The following is a 17,183-nucleotide window of genomic DNA, read 5'->3' as shown; positions in this document are numbered from 1 at the left end:
TGGGGTCTACTGACTTGAAATGTTAACCAGGCTAAGAACAATTTAAATGGTTCTAGATATTATGGTGCTACATCACAGCAATTTTATGGTTGCTGTTTTTTTTTGTTTATTTAATGAAGAAGCTTTGAAGAACTATTTTTTTAAAACACTTTAAGAAGAAATGTTCTAGGTACTAAATAGCTCATGGTTGCTTTTGTTTATTAAGGAACCTCTGAAGAGCTCTTTGAAGAACTTGTACAGTCTAAACAATAAGGGTTCTATATAAGAGACTTTTTACAGTAGTGGAATGCATTTTGGTACTATTTAGAAATATCCTTAAAGAACCATTTAAAGAGGTTTTCCTTGTTTAAAGAACTCTTATCCAGGCTAGGAACAATTGTTACATTAAAATAATATTTTAAGATGTCATGATACTACATGCTGTTTTTTTTTTGTTTTTTTGTTCTAAAGAACCTTTGAAGAAATCCTTTTTAAAAAAATGTTGTTAAGAGTGCAACACTTTAAGAAGAAATGTTTTAGATACTAAAAGAGCTAATGGTTGTTTTTTTATTAAAGAACCTTTGCAGAACCCTTTGAACTTTTACTGTCTAATCAGTAAGGGTTCTATTCAGGAGGGAAAGATGTTCACTGACTTTTTACAGTAGTGGAATTCATTTTGGTACTGTTTAAAAAAATCTTTAAAGAACCATTTAAAAAAGGTTTTTCTTATTTGAAGAAATGTTAACCAGGCTAGGAACAATTAAAATGTTTTTTGAAATGTCATGATACTACATAGAACATCTTATAGTTGGTATTTTTACTAAAGAACCTTTAAAGAATGTTTTTATGAGTGCAACCCTTTAAGAAGAAATGTTCTAGATACTATTATAGGGACTTAAACAACATTTGTTTTTTGCATTAAAATTATTAAGTTGTCTTGACAACCATTTTTCTTTACTAGAGGATGAGTTGCTTTTTTTTACTAAAGAACCTTAGAAGAAATTCTTTTTAAAATATGTTTTTAAGAGTGCAACACTTTAAGAAGAAATGTTCTAGGTACTAAAAGAGCTAATGGTTGCCGTTCTTTATTGAAGAGCTCTTTGAAGAACTTTACAGTCTAAACAATAAGGGTTCTATACAGGCGGAAAAGCAGTTCACTGACTTTTTACAGTAGTTGGTACTACTTAGAAATATTCTTTAAAGAACCATTTAAACAAACCATTTCCTTATTTAAGGATCTGTTAACCAGGCTAAGAACCATGTTTGCATTTGAATGGATCTTGAAGTTCTCGTCATTGAATTGGTCTACTTTACTAAAGCAGATAAAGGTCACTGTTCTTTTCGAAACAATCTTTTTTTAAGGGTATCTTCACACTTGTCCCGAATACAACAGATATTGGGCTTGCTTTGGGGAGGGTCCCATTATCGCTGGTTTGCATTGACACAGAAGAATTTCAGATGAACCATGGATTTTGCTAAATGGTAGGGTCTACATTCATCCGTTTATTCATTTACATGCACGCCATTTAGCAGACACTCTTCTCCAGAGCGATTTACAAAAGTGATTCGCTGTTTACTCAAGAAGAGCCTCAGCGAGTTTGAATAGACTAATAATTCAAAGCCCCCTCTAATCTTAGACTCTACTAAACACAAGTCAATATGGAGACCATAATACTCTACACTTCACCCAAGTACTCTCAGAAGAGGAGGGTCTTCAGTCTGGGTTTGAAGACAGCGACGAGCGACTTCCCCAGGGGAAGTTCGCTCCACCACTACGGTCGGAATTTTCCTTATTTTCCTTGGATACAAACTGTTAGAACACAGCTTTTCTGCAGTCGTGGCATTTTCCCATGCTGCAACACTTGAAGCCGTTCATGTAGTAGACGGTTTAGGCGATAAGGCGAGGCAGTCACATGACAATATGAACCAATGACACAACCCCACACCTGCAACAGGCCGCCCCAGAGTCCGCTTGAAGCGAACCCCAGACCACGGATTCCAGAAGAACCAGAGATCGGCTCTCTGGACCGCTCCCGGGCTCGAAAACAGCTCTCACAACACGCACCGAACTCGCAGAGGAAGCGCTCCAGGGTCCGGAAAAAAGCTGTAGTGTGAAAACACCCTAAGAGTGTACACTCTGAGCAAGAAGGTTCCTGAGAGACTCCGCTGACTCCTTTTGGTGCTATTTTTGTTGTAATATTAAAAATAAATATTTTTAAAGAGGTTTTCTTGTATTTTAAGAACTATTTAACTAGTCAAATAACCAGCTTAGCACTGCAGTGTTAGTTTTTCTGAGTTATGGTGGCTCTGTGTGGAACTATTGCCTTTAATAAAGAATCTTTGCAGAAGCACTTTGTAAAAAGCTGTACAGCTCACATTTCCCCTGATGGTAATATAACGAATATATAATCGGCCCAGGGCTGTTCAGTGTTCAGGTGTGTTGGATGCTGGGATAGATCAAAATGTGGACCATCCGGGGGTCGTCACGCTTCCCTGAAATCACCAGATATTTTACAGTACCTGTACCTGTGCTACTGTGTTGCCAACTATTACACCCAATCAGACATAAGAAGCAGTGACGGGAGGTTCGCTGATATTTTACAGCCATAGTTTACAGTGTATTTATATGTGTGTGTGTGTATATATATATATATATATATATATATATATATATATATATATATATATACACACACAATTATGTATTATATATACATATACACATGTGTATATATATATATATATATATATATATATATATATATATATATATATATGTAAAGGGACAATTAAGAAAGTACTACTATCAGGTATATTTTAAATTCTACATATATATATATATATATATATATATATATATATATATATACATACACACATTTATTTATTTATATGTAGGATTTCAAATATACCTGATAGTAGTACTTTCTTAATTGTCAGCTATATTTTACAGTATTATATATATATATATATATATACTGTAAAATATAGTTGCAAAATATCAGCATACCTCCTGTCTCTGTTTCTTAAGTCTAAATGGGTGTCATAGTTAAAGTATATATATATATATATATATATATATATATATATATATATATATATATATATATATATTTCCCAAACTCAGTCGACCTTAGAAACACTAAAATACCAGGATACATGATTACACAATGCAGTGTTATAGTTATAGTGGAATACTGAACCCATTCAGCTACTTACAGTTGCACCCATTGCTGACACGGATGTGCCAATAGCACGCACACAGCTCGTCTATTTCCTGTAGAGAAGTAAACACCAACCTCCTGGCACCATGCCTAATGGCAAGCGTGGGCTATAAGGGTATAAAGCCCAGCATTGAGCTGTGAAGCAGTGGAACTGTGCTCTCTGAAATGATGGATGGCGCTTCATCCAACGCTCCAAAATCTAGTGGGCCCGGGAAGCATAGCATCACCGTATCACCATGTGATCAATATCCCAGCGCTCTAATCACTGAGCCACCACTGCCCAGTTTCTTGGATTGTGATTTTGGACCTTGGTTGCCAGCACTGTGTAATGACCACCTTTTTCCTGAAATCTCTGGCGAGCTGTCCATCGTTCAGCTTATTTCGCTGGCCACAGCACTTCTGCTCTTAACCCTACGTAAGCTGTTCTCAACTCACGGAGCTGTGATGTACTAAAGTTACTGCCTGGCGCCATCAATAATTACTGCGCTTTAAGACACAGCCACACTAGACATCTGGAATCAGCCAGCCATCAAATTCAGCCATACGCCACTATAAACTATTCAAGACGCTTATCAATTAAGTAGGCCATCGTCGGGCGGTAAATCACTCAGTGCGCTTAATTCGCAGTAAGTGAACCCCCAAACCTTTTAAACAGTTCTCACTAATTGGAAAGTATTGGCTTTATGTCATTTATTAGGGCGGGAGAAAAAAACGGTGGTCTCCAAATGACCACCATAAACAGACCCTCAGCTCCTTTCCGGTTTGCTCTGTTTTGTCAAGTGATTTCAAAGCTTCACTAAAACTGACTGCGCTCTCTTTTTTTGTTGTTGTTTCTTCTGGTCTTTGCAGGGGCTGAAGCTGAGAATCATGGGAGTCGTAGTCCGTTTGGTGGTGATCATCTGGGCTTCACTCGGTTGGTCCAGGGCTGCAGAGAAGCCCCCTTCTTTGAGTGTGGCGGTGATCCTGGGCCAGACGCGGGGCGTGCCGGATTCAGCCCTGCGTCCCGCCCGCGGGGTCGGCGCACCCCTGGACGTGAGCGTGCTTGGCGTGCAGGTGAACCAAACGGACCCGGGGAGCATGCTGACGCACCTGTGTGAGCTCATGTCCCGGCAGAGACTGCACGGGCTGGTGTACGGCGACGGGACGGACCAAGAAGCCATAGCTCAGATGCTGGACTTTGTCTCGTCTCAGACCTCCATGCCCATACTGGGCATCCACGGCGGCTCCGCCATGACTATGGCCGAGAAGGTAAGGCGCTCGGCTTTCTGTCTGTCAGGTGACCAATGAGTGGAGGGTTCGCTTTGAACTTTGGTGTCCCCAGTGGTAGATTTGTGTTTACACACCATGTGCTGGTAGGTGGTTTCAGATGGTCGTGGTGATTGAGAAGCTAAAGACATACCCTGTGCTGGTAAACCAACTGCTTATCACTTGATCAGCATGAGGTATGTTTTTATCCAGCTTGGTTGGTTGGAACTGGTTGGATCTTCACCAAGCTGGTCCACCAGCTTTGTCAGGACAGTGGACTGTGGACATTGGACCAGCTAAACCTGAGCTATTGATCCTAGGTACTCAACAACTTAACCTGGCTTGACCGACTTGATATTTTGATCGAACTGAATCATACACCAAAGATCTAGATGATTGGCTTGTGCAGTATTGACATCCCACACGAAATGCACTGCATACCTGCACTGCGTCCTGGATAGCGTCGGATGTTCCAGGCGAGTTTCTGTAGATGTTTTGCGGAAGCCAAGCATTCTCGCTATTTGAATATATGCCTCATTATTGTCCAAATAACTGGCCGAGCTCTAATCATATAAGACGAAGCAGTACTGTAAAAAATCTTGTCCTGTGAAACAGGCACAGGAGATCTTAAATAGTTTGTACCTTCAAGCTTCAGACACCAAACAAATCTTAAAGAGAAAAGTGTAAAAATGTTTGGCCAGACCACTACTTTTGAGACCATGGCCATTTCTCGTCACGTTGGTTGACAATCTTGTAGGCATGGTGTCAAAGTTGTGCTTCCCACAGGAGAATCGGTCATAATATTAAACATGCTACGTCATAAATATTAAACATGTTCTACATGTTTACATCGATTGCCAACTGCTCTGGGAGACGATTGGAAAACGAAAGATTGTTTTCTTGACACCACAAACTGGAAACTGGAAAATTATGATGTCACAATGATGATGTCACATCCAGCGTCTGGCTTGGGTTAAATAAGTCGCCTTACACAGAAAGTCAGCCTCCAAATATGTGGACTTTTGTCCACAAACACAGAAAATCAGCCTCCAAATATGTGGACTTTTGTCCATTAACACAGAAAGTCAGCCTCCAAATATGTGGACTTTTGTCCACAAACACAGAAAATCAGCCTCCAAATATGTGGACTTTTGTCCACAAACACAGAAAATCAGCCTCCAAATATGTGGACTTTTGTCCACAAACACAGAAAGTCAGCCTCCAAATATGTGGACTTTTGTCCACAAACACAGAAAATCAGCCTCCAAATATGTGGACTTTTGTCCACAAACACAGAAAGTCAGCCTCCAAATATGTGGACTTTTGTCCATAAACACAGAAAGTCAGCCTCTAAATATGTGGACTTTTGTCCACAAACAGAAAGTCAGCCTCTAAATATGTGGACTTTTGTCCATAAACACAGAAAGTCAGCCTCCAAATATGTGGACTTTTGTCCATTAACACAGAAAGTCAGCCTCCAAATATGTGGACTTTTGTCCACAAACACAGAAAGTCAGCCTCCAAATATGTGGACTTTTGTCCATTAACACAGAAAGTCAGCCTCCAAATATGTGGACTTTTGTCCATTAACACAGAAAGTCAGCCTCCAAATATGTGGACTTTTGTCCATTAACACAGAAAGTCAGCCTCCAAATATGTGGACAAAAGTCCACAAACACAGAAAGTTAGCCTCCAAATATGTGGACTTTTGTCCACAAACAGAAAGTCAGCCTCCAAATATGTGGACTTTTGTCCATAAACACAGAAAGTCAGCCTCCAAATATGTGGACTTTTGTCCATAAACACAGAAAATCAGCCTCCAAATATGTGGACTTTTGTCCATTAACACAGAAAGTCAGCCTCCAAATATGTGGACTTTTGTCCATTAACACAGAAAGTCAGCCTCCAAATATGTGGACTTTTGTCCACAAACACAGAAAATCAGCCTCCAAATATGTGGACTTTTGTCCACAAACACAGAAAGTCAGCCTCCAAATATGTGGACTTTTGTCCATAAACACAGAAAATCAGCCTCCAAATATGTGGACTTTTGTCCAGAAACACAGAAAATCAGTCTCCAAATATGTGGACTTTTGTCCACAAACACAGAAAATCAGCCTCCAAATATGTGGACTTTTGTCCACAAACACAGAAGGTCTGCCTCCAAATATGTGGACTTTTGTCCACAAACACAGAAGGTCTGCCTCCAAATATGTGGACTTTTGTCCACAAACACAGAAAGTCAGCCTCCAAATATGTGGACAAAAGTCCATTAACACAGAAGGTCTGCCTCCAAATATGTGGACAAAAGTCCACAAACACAGAAAGTCAGCCTCCAAATATGTGGACAAAAGTCCATTAACACAGAAGGTCTGCCTCCAAATATGTGGACAAAAGTCCATTAACACAGAAGGTCTGCCTCCAAATATGTGGACGAAAGTCCACAAACACAGAAAGTCAGCCTCCAAATATGTGGACTTTTGTCCATAAACACAGAAAGTCAGCCTCCAAATATGTGGACTTTTGTCCATTAACACAGAAAGTCAGCCTCCAAATATGTGGACTTTTGTCCATAAACACAGAAAGTCAGCCTCCAAATATGTGGACTTTTGTCCTGTGTTTTGCCTGGCGACTTATTCAACCCAAGCCAGACGCTGGATGTGACATCATAATTGAGAAATATTATTACAGCTATTATTACAGAAAAGCCATCACCATGATGAGTAAATAAAACCCGAATAATAACATGCTAAAATCTGAACTCTAGGATTGCTCTAAATTGCCTTCACAAAAGTGATGTGCTGGCAGCAGTTAATGGTCGCTAAGCCTCTGCAGCGAGTAATAACAGAGACTGACAACAACTGTGGTAATTAGGCCGTTTAAAGACCTAGAGATCCAAAAGCAACAGTTGCAGTTTTCAAAACCCATACAAACAAATAAGCGTCTGCTTAACTTAACTCAAACTGAAATATATCTCATTTATGGATTCATTCCAATTAATGGCTGAAACGCCTGGAGACGCCTGAAGCTAATAGCCAGGTTGGCCAAGACCTTCACGTCTGAATAGTCGTACTACTCTTTACGACTTTCGTAAGGATGACAATTCCAATATGGTTGAATCTGGCTGGGCGAAATTATCTGCTAGCAAAAAACACGGCCTGACCTTTACGACTGTTTACCAAACACACCCGCTGTGTTTTAAGGTCATACCCTGTGACTCAGTAAGCACAGAAATGGCCATGGTCTCAACAGTAGTGGTCTGGCCAAACATTTTTACACTTTTCTCCTCAAGATTTGTTTGGTGTCTGAAGCTTGAAGGTACAAACTATTTAAGTTCTCCTGGGCCTGGTTCACAGTACGGGATTTTTAGACCCCAATTAAACACCACAGACTTTTGAGACTTTAAGGAGTTTAGTCTCAAACTGAATGTAAACAAACATGGCGGATGACCGCAAAACCAGTGATATGCTAGCAGTGAGAGATTTCTGCTCAGAAAAGCCAAGAGAAAAAAAAAGAAAAGGATGTGGATGAAGCCATGGTTTTAGTCCCGTCCAGCTTGGCTCTCATTAGTTGACAGTCTTGTAGGCATGGGGTCAAAGTTGTGCTTCCCACAGGAGGATCGGTATCCACCCCACACTATAGGATGCTAAGTCGTAAATATTTAACATGTTCTACATGTTTACATCGATTGCCGACTGCTCTGGGAGAAGATCGAAAAACGAAAGATTGGTTTCTTGACACCACAAACTGGAAACTGGAAAATCTGGGAAGGTCTTCATTTACGATTTCTCTGAAAACATGAGACCTTTTGTTTTCGGCAGCAGTTTCACTAAACCGACACGTACAAAGATCGTAAATGTAAAGGTTCTAAACCACCATGTTTTACAAAACTCGCTGTGCGCTGATTTATTTTCGCCTGATTTACTCTTTATTTGACAATAAACGTTTGACTTCGGAAGACCAACTTAAAGGTTTTAGGCCACCTAATGTTGTTCTATGACTTCAGGATATCAAGTTTTTCTTCTGAACGCAATTTTAAACGCCTGTTTTAACCCAGAACTAGGGCGCAGCATGGTCGCTGGTGTTTTACATGTTTACATCAATTGCCGACTACTCTGGGAGAAGATCGGAAAAAGCGAACGATTGGTTTCTTGACACCACAAACTGGAAAATCTGGGAAGGTCTTCGTTTACGATATCTCTGAAAACATGAGACCTTTCGTGATTGTCGAGAAAAGCAAATGTGGTAGTGTGGGCTAGGCAACAGGTTCACTAAACCGTCACGTATAAAGATCGTAAATGTAAAGGTTCTGAGGTGTTTTACAAAAATCGCCTGATTTACTCTTTATTTGACAATAAACGTTTGACTTCGGAAGACCAACTAAAAGGTTTTAGGCCACCTAATCTTGTTCTACGACTTCAGGATATCAAGTTTTTCTTCTGATCACACTTTTAAACGCCTGTTTTGACCCAGAACTAGGGTGCCGCAGGGTCACTGGTGAGGCAACCTGTATGTACTGGAGATGGACCGATCAGTGTTTTTTGGGCCAATAGCGATCACTGATTAGCTACATGCCCACATTGTTATTTCCGGGCTGATTTGGTAATGCACATGTCTCTCAGTGTATTAAAATGGGCTTTTTTTTTAATCAACCAATCAAGCACCAGGAGCGAGCGTAAAGCTCAGAGTGTCAGTAGCGGGGTTTGCTAGTTCTGCTGATGCACTACTCTGATACTGTACTGGGCTGAGTGATGTACCCTCGAGAGCGGTAGCCGCTTAATGGTGGTAGAAGTCTTTACTCTGCTTCCTCCACGAGACACGTTAGCACCAGGCAGTGGTGGCTCAGCGGTTAGAGCACCGGACTATTACCCTCGAGCAATGGCTGCCCACCACTCCGGGCATGTGTGCTTACTGTTACTGTGTGTGTGTTTGATCACTAGTGTGTATGTCTGTGTTCACTGCAACCATGGATGGGTTCCATCTCCATCTGTGTCCAACACTGATGCAGATTTCAACACTGGCTCTGTTGATGTTCCGTGGCCGTGCCGCCTAGTGGTTGAATGAGGGACTGCATCACATTTGGGCTGAAAATGGTCTGATCCGCACACATATTAGACCTTTAGCGATTGGTAATCGAGCCTTCCACCTTTTAGTACATACCTGGATCGGCCTCCATCCCAGTCCACTAGTTTGAATCAGGACATCACCGAATGGGAAGTTTATACCCCACCAATTAGCATGGTGCTTCAGACAGCAGTTCTTTAAATGGTGCCATTGAAGATGCCATAGTGTCTTCACAGAACCCAGTGTGGGTTCTATGGTATCCCTCAAAATAAAAAAAAGCCATTAGAAGCACCGTATCTTCTTCCACTTGCCTCAAAACTGTACTGAGCAGTTGGGTTGTTTGTTCCTGCAGGTTCTGACACTGTATGACTCATTGTTATCTATGAAAACAGACTAAAAATATCGGAATAAATTAGATTTCTGGCTGAACCATCACTTAGATCCAGGCAACATTCTGTCCCCTGGCGGTTTAGACTGGTGTCTTGAAAAACTGGCCCATAAAGTCGAGGAACAGGTGTGGCACTTGTCCTCATGGCAGGGCGGAGGCGCCTGCTACACCAGTGTCTGGCCTAATTTACCCGGCAAGTTTATCCCCAGCCACTTAATTCCAAATATTTCATCATACCTGTCTTCGAATCAGGTATGTTGGCCACTGTGTGAACGATGAAAAAGTGGACACTGGATATTTTCAGCCCTGGTTTTAAGGCATTAAACTAGACACCGTTCCGAATGCCTGACAGATACACTGTATCAGCGAGGCCATCTGCACCAAATACAGGCTGTCAGATTGCCAGTCCTCCTGCCTGTCACTGGCCCTCCGTCTGTTTTCTTTGTCTTTCTTTGTTTCCAGCTAGGCTGGCAACAAGTTGGTTACAGCAAATTCAGCTGATCTGCATGGACGTGACGGAACGCTCGCATTACACCAGATTAGAATATCTGCAGATGCGAAAGGAAGAGCATCAAATGGAAAGTCCGGTCTGTTTATTGGTTGTTTATCTGGTCAGAAGCACGGGTTTCCTCATGATTTTAGGTGTATGTTAGCTTAAAAATCAAATGCACAAGATCAGTCACAAGGTCAGTCAGACAAGACATGCTTGAGATCTGACATTAGCTTCGTTCGCTAACAGCGGAAGATGCTAGGCTGCTACGCTGGACCTTTTCAAACTGGTTTACGTCGTTTCTTGACCAAGTTCTGCAGTAAAATCAAGATCTTGGCAGTGCGGAGTCGAGACCGATGACCGATGATAGCAACGTTAGCCTAGCATCTTCAGTTCTATTCTCAGTATTACCCTCGAGCAAGGAGCGATGGCTGCCCACCACACCGGGCATGTGTGCTCACTGTTACTGTGTGTGTCTCTGCAACCATGGATGGGTTCCATCTCCATCTGTGTCCAACACTGATGCAGATTTCAACACTGGCTTTGTTGATGTCCCGCCGACGTGCCACCTAGTGGTTGAATGAGGGACTGCATCACATTTGGGCTGAAAATGGTCTGATCCGCACACATATTCGATCCTTAGCGATTGGTAATCGAGCCTTCCACCTTTTACTACATACCTGGATCGGCCTCCATCCCAGTCCACTAGTTTGAATCAGGACATCACCGAATGGGAGGTTTATACCCCACCAATTAGCATGGTGCTTCAGACAGCAGTTCTTTAAATGGTGCCATTGAAGATGCCATAGTGTCTTCACAGATCCCAGTGGAAACCACAGAAAACCATAACAGTGTTATTCTCAAAAGTGTAGCCATGACAGTCTAGTTGAGTCTAGTTCTCGTTAGCAACGTTAGCCTAGCATCTCTGGTCCTAAACAGAAGAAGCTCACACGCCAACATGTGACTACCCGTCTAAGTGCGTGTTATTATAGGATGCGTTTGTTAGAGGCCTGGATGGCATCCGTTCTTTCCTCCCTCCTGATACAGCGGTTTCTGCTTCTTCTTCCAGCACGAAGCTACAAAGCTAGAAACCTCCTCTCCTCGTTAGCTCATCCCTCTGCCCGGAGCTCAGATTAAGGCGTGGCTAAGCCGCGCTGGCTAACACTGTCTATCGAAGGCGTTATCAGTTAATGATGAAAAGGCTTTTGTTCTCCGGACTGAGGCCGAGGTGGAAACTGCGGAGAGCCGCTATATGACTATTAACAAAGCGTATTACCGCTCAGTCTATGTCCATAAACACAGCAGCCCTTTGCCAGCTGCCATGTCACCCCGTTGCATCACCCGCTTCAGCTGACTTCAAACGACCCTCTCGAACAGTGATGTGATATTATTAGACGCATTTATTCTCTTAAACACTGATGTAATAACCTCAAAGTGATCGGAACTCGCGAGGACTCGGACGGGCTCTCGCTTGGCACCTGAGATCGGGAATCTTTAGCTTTGACGCCACTCACTCTTTAGCTTTGGGATGATTAATGGAGCTCGTTAAGTGTTGGGTGTGATTTTATTTTGTAATTTATTTATTTATTTATTTATTGTGATTGTAATTTTGGGAGGGTTGTTTGTGATGCTGAATATTCATGCGATGCCTTTTTTTGTTGTTGTTCATAATTTATTTATTCCCTCATTTTCCTGAAACGACACCCTCTATCTCGGCTCAGGCACGTTAGGCCTTGGGTGTACTGCGGCGGAGCCAGCAGCATAATAATCAAGCTAAGAGACGCTCCGAGACGCTACCGCGTGGAGCAGCTCGTCTCGGGCGGCACGACTCAAACAGTACACAGCCCCCTCGCCGACACTCGCTTTCGCCCTCCTGCGACTGAGCACCCCCCTACACCCCTCCCCTCTTCTCTATCTTTCATTTTACAGCAGGGCTGCTCTCGACACAAAGGGAAAGCAGGCAGCGATGAATAATCTCCATGCATACAAAACTACACACTGAACACTTATGCATATGTTCGGCGGCGGCCTTTTCCGCTTCATTTGAGGGAGAGCGCTTGGCTTTTAGTCGCCGAAGTGATGTGTTTTGTACCACAGCAGTGAGCGCTAAGTGAAGTCGGACCTGAGAGCCAAGCGAACTGGCCAGTTAGACAGGATATAGTTCTTAGGGATCCATAATTAGAATGCAAATCCCATGCAGGAGGCCTTTTATGAATTCCTGTGTAGGCCAGACGGATCCACGGAGTTGTAATGGAGATGTTTGTAGACGATGGAGAGTTTGCATCTGTGTATCTACGGTATTTTGCCGTGACAGGCCGTGACTACTAGACCTAGGACTCGAGCTCAGACCTCAAATGTTAAAAACTAGGTTAGCAATTAGCCGAAAAAGCCCACCTGCCACCTGTTCTAGTGTGGGATTCTTGTGCTAAGCTAACAGCAGTGCTATTATTTGGATGTTCTACACTGAAAGGACGCATTCAATGAGAATTTAAGCTGTTACTTGATGTTTTAAGTTAGTAAGTATGTGACATATGTTTACCTTAGAATGAAATTTTTGGCCTTTTCATGAAAAATAAATAAAAAATAAATGCAAAGCTCTGCTTCGGTTGGTTTATGCAGTTATTAACACCCTGGCAAAGCCACCAGTCAGTGTTGCCGTCCTCCCTCTGTGTCCCGTGCAGTGTGCTGTTAGCAAGCTGAAGAGATTGTAGCTGGTTAGCTTTTAGCCTCACCACACTTGCATCCCCAGTTTGGCTTTCTTGAGTCTTCCCTGTAAAAAAACGAAAAGGTCTCTGAGGTTTCTGAAGTAGTCCTGTTTGTTTTCGAGGCCGTCGAGAAACTGGACAGATGGGAAAAACTGGTAGCTTTTAGCCTAGCGTGAGTCCTCCCAGCGCTTGAGCTCCCCTTTTGTGGACACTGGCACAGGAAAAAGCCATGAGGTCATGAGGCCTGGTTCTTGTAGCAACCCCTATTTACATTTAAGGCATTTAGCAGATGCTCTTCTCCAGAGCGACTTACACAAGTGCTTCACTGTTTACCCAAGAAAAACTTCAGCTAGTTTGAATAGACTAATAGTTCAAAGATCCTCTAATCTTAGACTCTACTAAACACAAGTCAATAAGGAGACCATAATACTGAATACGGAAGAGGAGGGTCTCTGGGACTCTGCTGTTTGGACACCCAGGGGAAGCTCGTTCCAGCACTTCGGTGCAGGACAGAAAAAAGTCTGGACGCTCGTCTTCTGTGGATCTTAAAGGATGGCGGGTCGAGCCGAGCCGTACTTGAAGCTGGAAGGGCTCTTGGTGCAGATCGGCTTTTGACCATCGCCATCAAGTACGGAGGGGCTGGCTGGTCCAGTCTTGGCTTTGTAGACCAGAGTCAGGGGTCTGAATCTGATGCGGGGAGCAGCTACAGGACGCCATTATTTCCATTAGTAGCGGAGTCTGAGGTGCGGTGAGGAGCTGCTCTCCAGTATCAGCGACGCCATATTCTCCTGAAGGAAGGTCAGCGTTTGAGCTTCACGGTTTGCCACTTCCTTGTACCTTGAACTCTCATCATTCAACTATGACTGTATCTGAATACAGTTTGACATTCTAGAGCCCCCTTAAACCCGTACAAGACTGCCTGTGCTGTATTTGGATGCTTTAGGCCTTCAGGTCTTCTTGTGAAGTCCTAACCAATGGGGCAGCGGGGCAGCTAGTACTGGTACAGGAAGGAGGTCCCGTTCTGGACTAAGCAAGATTTCTATGCAGTTAAACTTGAGGTGAACATCTGATAGTTGGGTTGAATCAAGGTGGGATTGCATTCTCGCCACAAACTTGGGACCACCTGCTCTCATAGGGCCTCAGTGGTGTTGGTTTTGGGGCCGCATCCGATTACTGCGATTACTGTGAAAACGCCCTACTGGAATAAGAGTGAGTAGGACTAGTGCAGTAAAACAGTGGTTGGTCTTAATTACCAGAGTTAATTAGGCCTTCTCTGAAGACCTGGAAGGTCCTGACATCTTCCCACCGCCTTCGCCAGGTGTCTTAAACCTGCGTTCTGCTTTATTACTGAATATGTCATTGCCTCCTTTCATCAACGAACACATCCCTTCACAAAGCAGCCCCTTCAGTAAATCCCCACCTCTTCTCGTAGAGGTGTAATGATTGTAACAAATGGGACTGATGAATTTTAATTAGTGCTGTAGTAGTGCCAGTCTCTTCAGGCACCGCTCACGCAGCAGGACCACGCTTTCTTGTTCCTCCCCTTCCCCTGGCCGCTCCATAGTGATCCGAAACGCATGCGAGAATTCCAAATGAAATAATGAACAGCAATTGAAATGGTTGACCCCATCGAAATAACCGCCGCGGGACCGGATAGGACGGACGCTTTAGAGGCAGTAAGGCAGCGCTGCTCTGGCTCTGGTAATGCTGTGAATTTCACGGCACGCTGCAGGCCGCTGATGGAGAGCCACTGTGTCAACCTGTGGTTACTGTGTCCACGTAATTATTCATGAAAGTGTTCCATGTCTTATGAATGTGTTTTAAGTGCAGCGGGAATGAGGGTGGCGCCGTGGAAGGGGGCATCCCGCCGTTTGCTTGTTTGCACAAAACCCAAGAACATATTTCAAATCCAGCTCGAATTTCAGAACAGCTCAGCAACAGCTCAGCAGATTGTAGATATCTTTTCTACACCGTACGTTTAGAATATTGGGTTTATTAATTGAGTGGAACTGATCTGAATTATTGGTTGTAATCAGACAAATATGTGAGTTTTTTTGAGCTAATTTAATAAAAACAATTATTTTAATCTGATTTTCCCCCATTTTGGCGCCAATTTGGCCCAATTTGGACCGCCGATTATCCAACCCATACATAAACCCCCTCTCCCCCAATCCCATCACATTGCGTGGCATGCACTGGTGATGCTCCCATCACAAGGGAAGGCAGATTGGCATGCTCGTTTTTCACTGCTGGAGGAAACCGCCGCATACACGGCTTTCGATGTGGGGACAGAGCGAGGCCAATCGTGCTCTCTCTCGGGGCCTCAGCAGCATGATCGGGATTCGAACCAGCAACCCTCTGAACATAGCGACAGCCCTCCCATGCATATCTTTTTTAACTGCAATGTTCGTTTTTTAGTGAACGCCGTGGTAGCCTTAACCCTCCCAGAGCTGGTGGCATTGTCTGATGGGGGAGGCCTGGCTAGCCCCATTGCCCATTGCTCATACACTTTGATAAGGGCTATAAACACCCCACTGCACTGCTGCCTGTTCTGCTGATACTCTTATTTAATCCTACAGTTTTACACCTTTATTTTCTTACAATTTTAAAGACCAAAACGAAAATTAATCGATTAGATTAATCGCCAAAATAATCGGTAGATTAATCGATAGAAAAATAGTGCTAAGTGGCATCCCTAGTGGAATTGGTTGGTAATAAATGTAGCTAATGCACCCAGTTAGCAACGGTCTGTGTGCATCAGACTGTTTCCTATCTTTTAGATTGAAAAACACTACGCTGCTTTTTTGCCACACCCTCGTAGACCCTCGTCAGAACATGGACCGCTAGTGCTCATAAAAAAATGGCTTAATGCCGGACCCCTCGCTTAACATGTTCACACGGCGACATACGTTTCTGACTCCTACTGAAATTCCCATCCCCTCACGAGTCATTGTGCGGCCCACCAGAAAGCAGCAAAAGGCGGGTGGTCCGGGTTTTTTTCTCGAGCCGTATTCTGAAACTTTGATGACCGGTGGGATTCAGATTAACCACTTGCAAATGGCCACCACCTCTCCCTCTCTTGCTCTCTCTCTCCTCCGCGCAGCTCGACCATTTGCCCTGTCAGTTCCCGACGTCCCACCGCTCCGCACTTCGGAGGGGGCTGGGCGAAGGTCCGGGAGGACGCTACGCTCCGCTGTAAACTCAGAAAATCTTTCTCACCTTATGAAAAATGAAGGAGGCGAGACACTTCTTTACCATGCCCCCCCCCCCCCCCCCATCCCCCCAACCCAACCCCTCCCCCCCAACAGCCATATGGGAGCAGAAGTCAGAAGAACAGACACACTCAGCAGCTAGACTGAATATTCTGAGGTCTTCAGTAGGGGGGGGGGTCCACATGTTTAACTCTCTTGGGTGGGGGGGGGGTTCAGCGAGGGGTGGGTGTGTACTAAGATGTTCACAGTGTGTGTGTGTGTGTGTGTGTGTGTAAGAGAGAGAGAGAGACAGAAGAGAGGGAGTGAGAGGGAGACATTATTTAGAGATCATGAAAGAGAAGGAGTTGAGCAGTAAAGCTGTTTTCTGCCCTATTGAAGCCGTTTTCATCCCATCTGTATCCGAGAGGTGCATTATGGGAGAACAGGGCAACAGAAAAAAAAGAAAGAACGAGAGAAATGGAGGCGCTGACATGAATTAAATATGTAACACTCACACATTTACATTACACAACACACACTCGCTGCTCTTTCATTCCCTTCTGCCCTCTCTCTACCTCTCTCTCTCTCTCTCTCTTGCGTTACTCGTCCACGCACACAAGGCCACATCGTCTTGTTATACATGGAACAGTAAACTGAAGTTGGTCGGCAGCTCTTGATGTATATGTACACACACACACACACACATATATATATATATAGCAGCAGTTTTGCATCGGCCTTAAAGAGCCATCAGTTGAAACCAGCGCTGTCCGTGGTGCTGAACCCTGTAACACACCAAGCTTAAAGCATACTGGAGGTGTCTCTCGCAACATTCTCAAATCATAAAGGCTCATAAATGGTGGAAATAGCGTTCTATGGTTAAATTATAAGTGATAT

General features: G+C 43.6%; 1 protein-coding gene across 2 annotated transcripts in view; it reads left to right on the top strand.

Moving 5' to 3' along the window:
* Positions 1 to 17,183, top strand: part of grin2ab (glutamate receptor, ionotropic, N-methyl D-aspartate 2A, b) — a 147,817-nt gene that overhangs the window by 11,981 nt on the left and 118,653 nt on the right. For both annotated transcript variants that reach the window (XM_072656630.1, XM_072656631.1), the window contains exon 3: positions 4,053 to 4,451. In XM_072656630.1, the coding sequence (XP_072512731.1) occupies positions 4,071 to 4,451 (381 nt within the window). In that variant the 5' untranslated portion in view covers positions 4,053 to 4,070. The remainder of the gene's footprint in view (positions 1 to 4,052; positions 4,452 to 17,183) is intronic.

Source organism: Salminus brasiliensis, chromosome 15 (assembly GCF_030463535.1).
Source record: "Salminus brasiliensis chromosome 15, fSalBra1.hap2, whole genome shotgun sequence".
In the NCBI taxonomy this organism is placed as follows: Eukaryota; Metazoa; Chordata; class Actinopteri; order Characiformes; family Bryconidae; genus Salminus; species Salminus brasiliensis.
The sequence above is the reverse complement of the archived record's forward strand: the minus strand, read 5'-3'. Positions and strand labels throughout refer to the sequence as shown.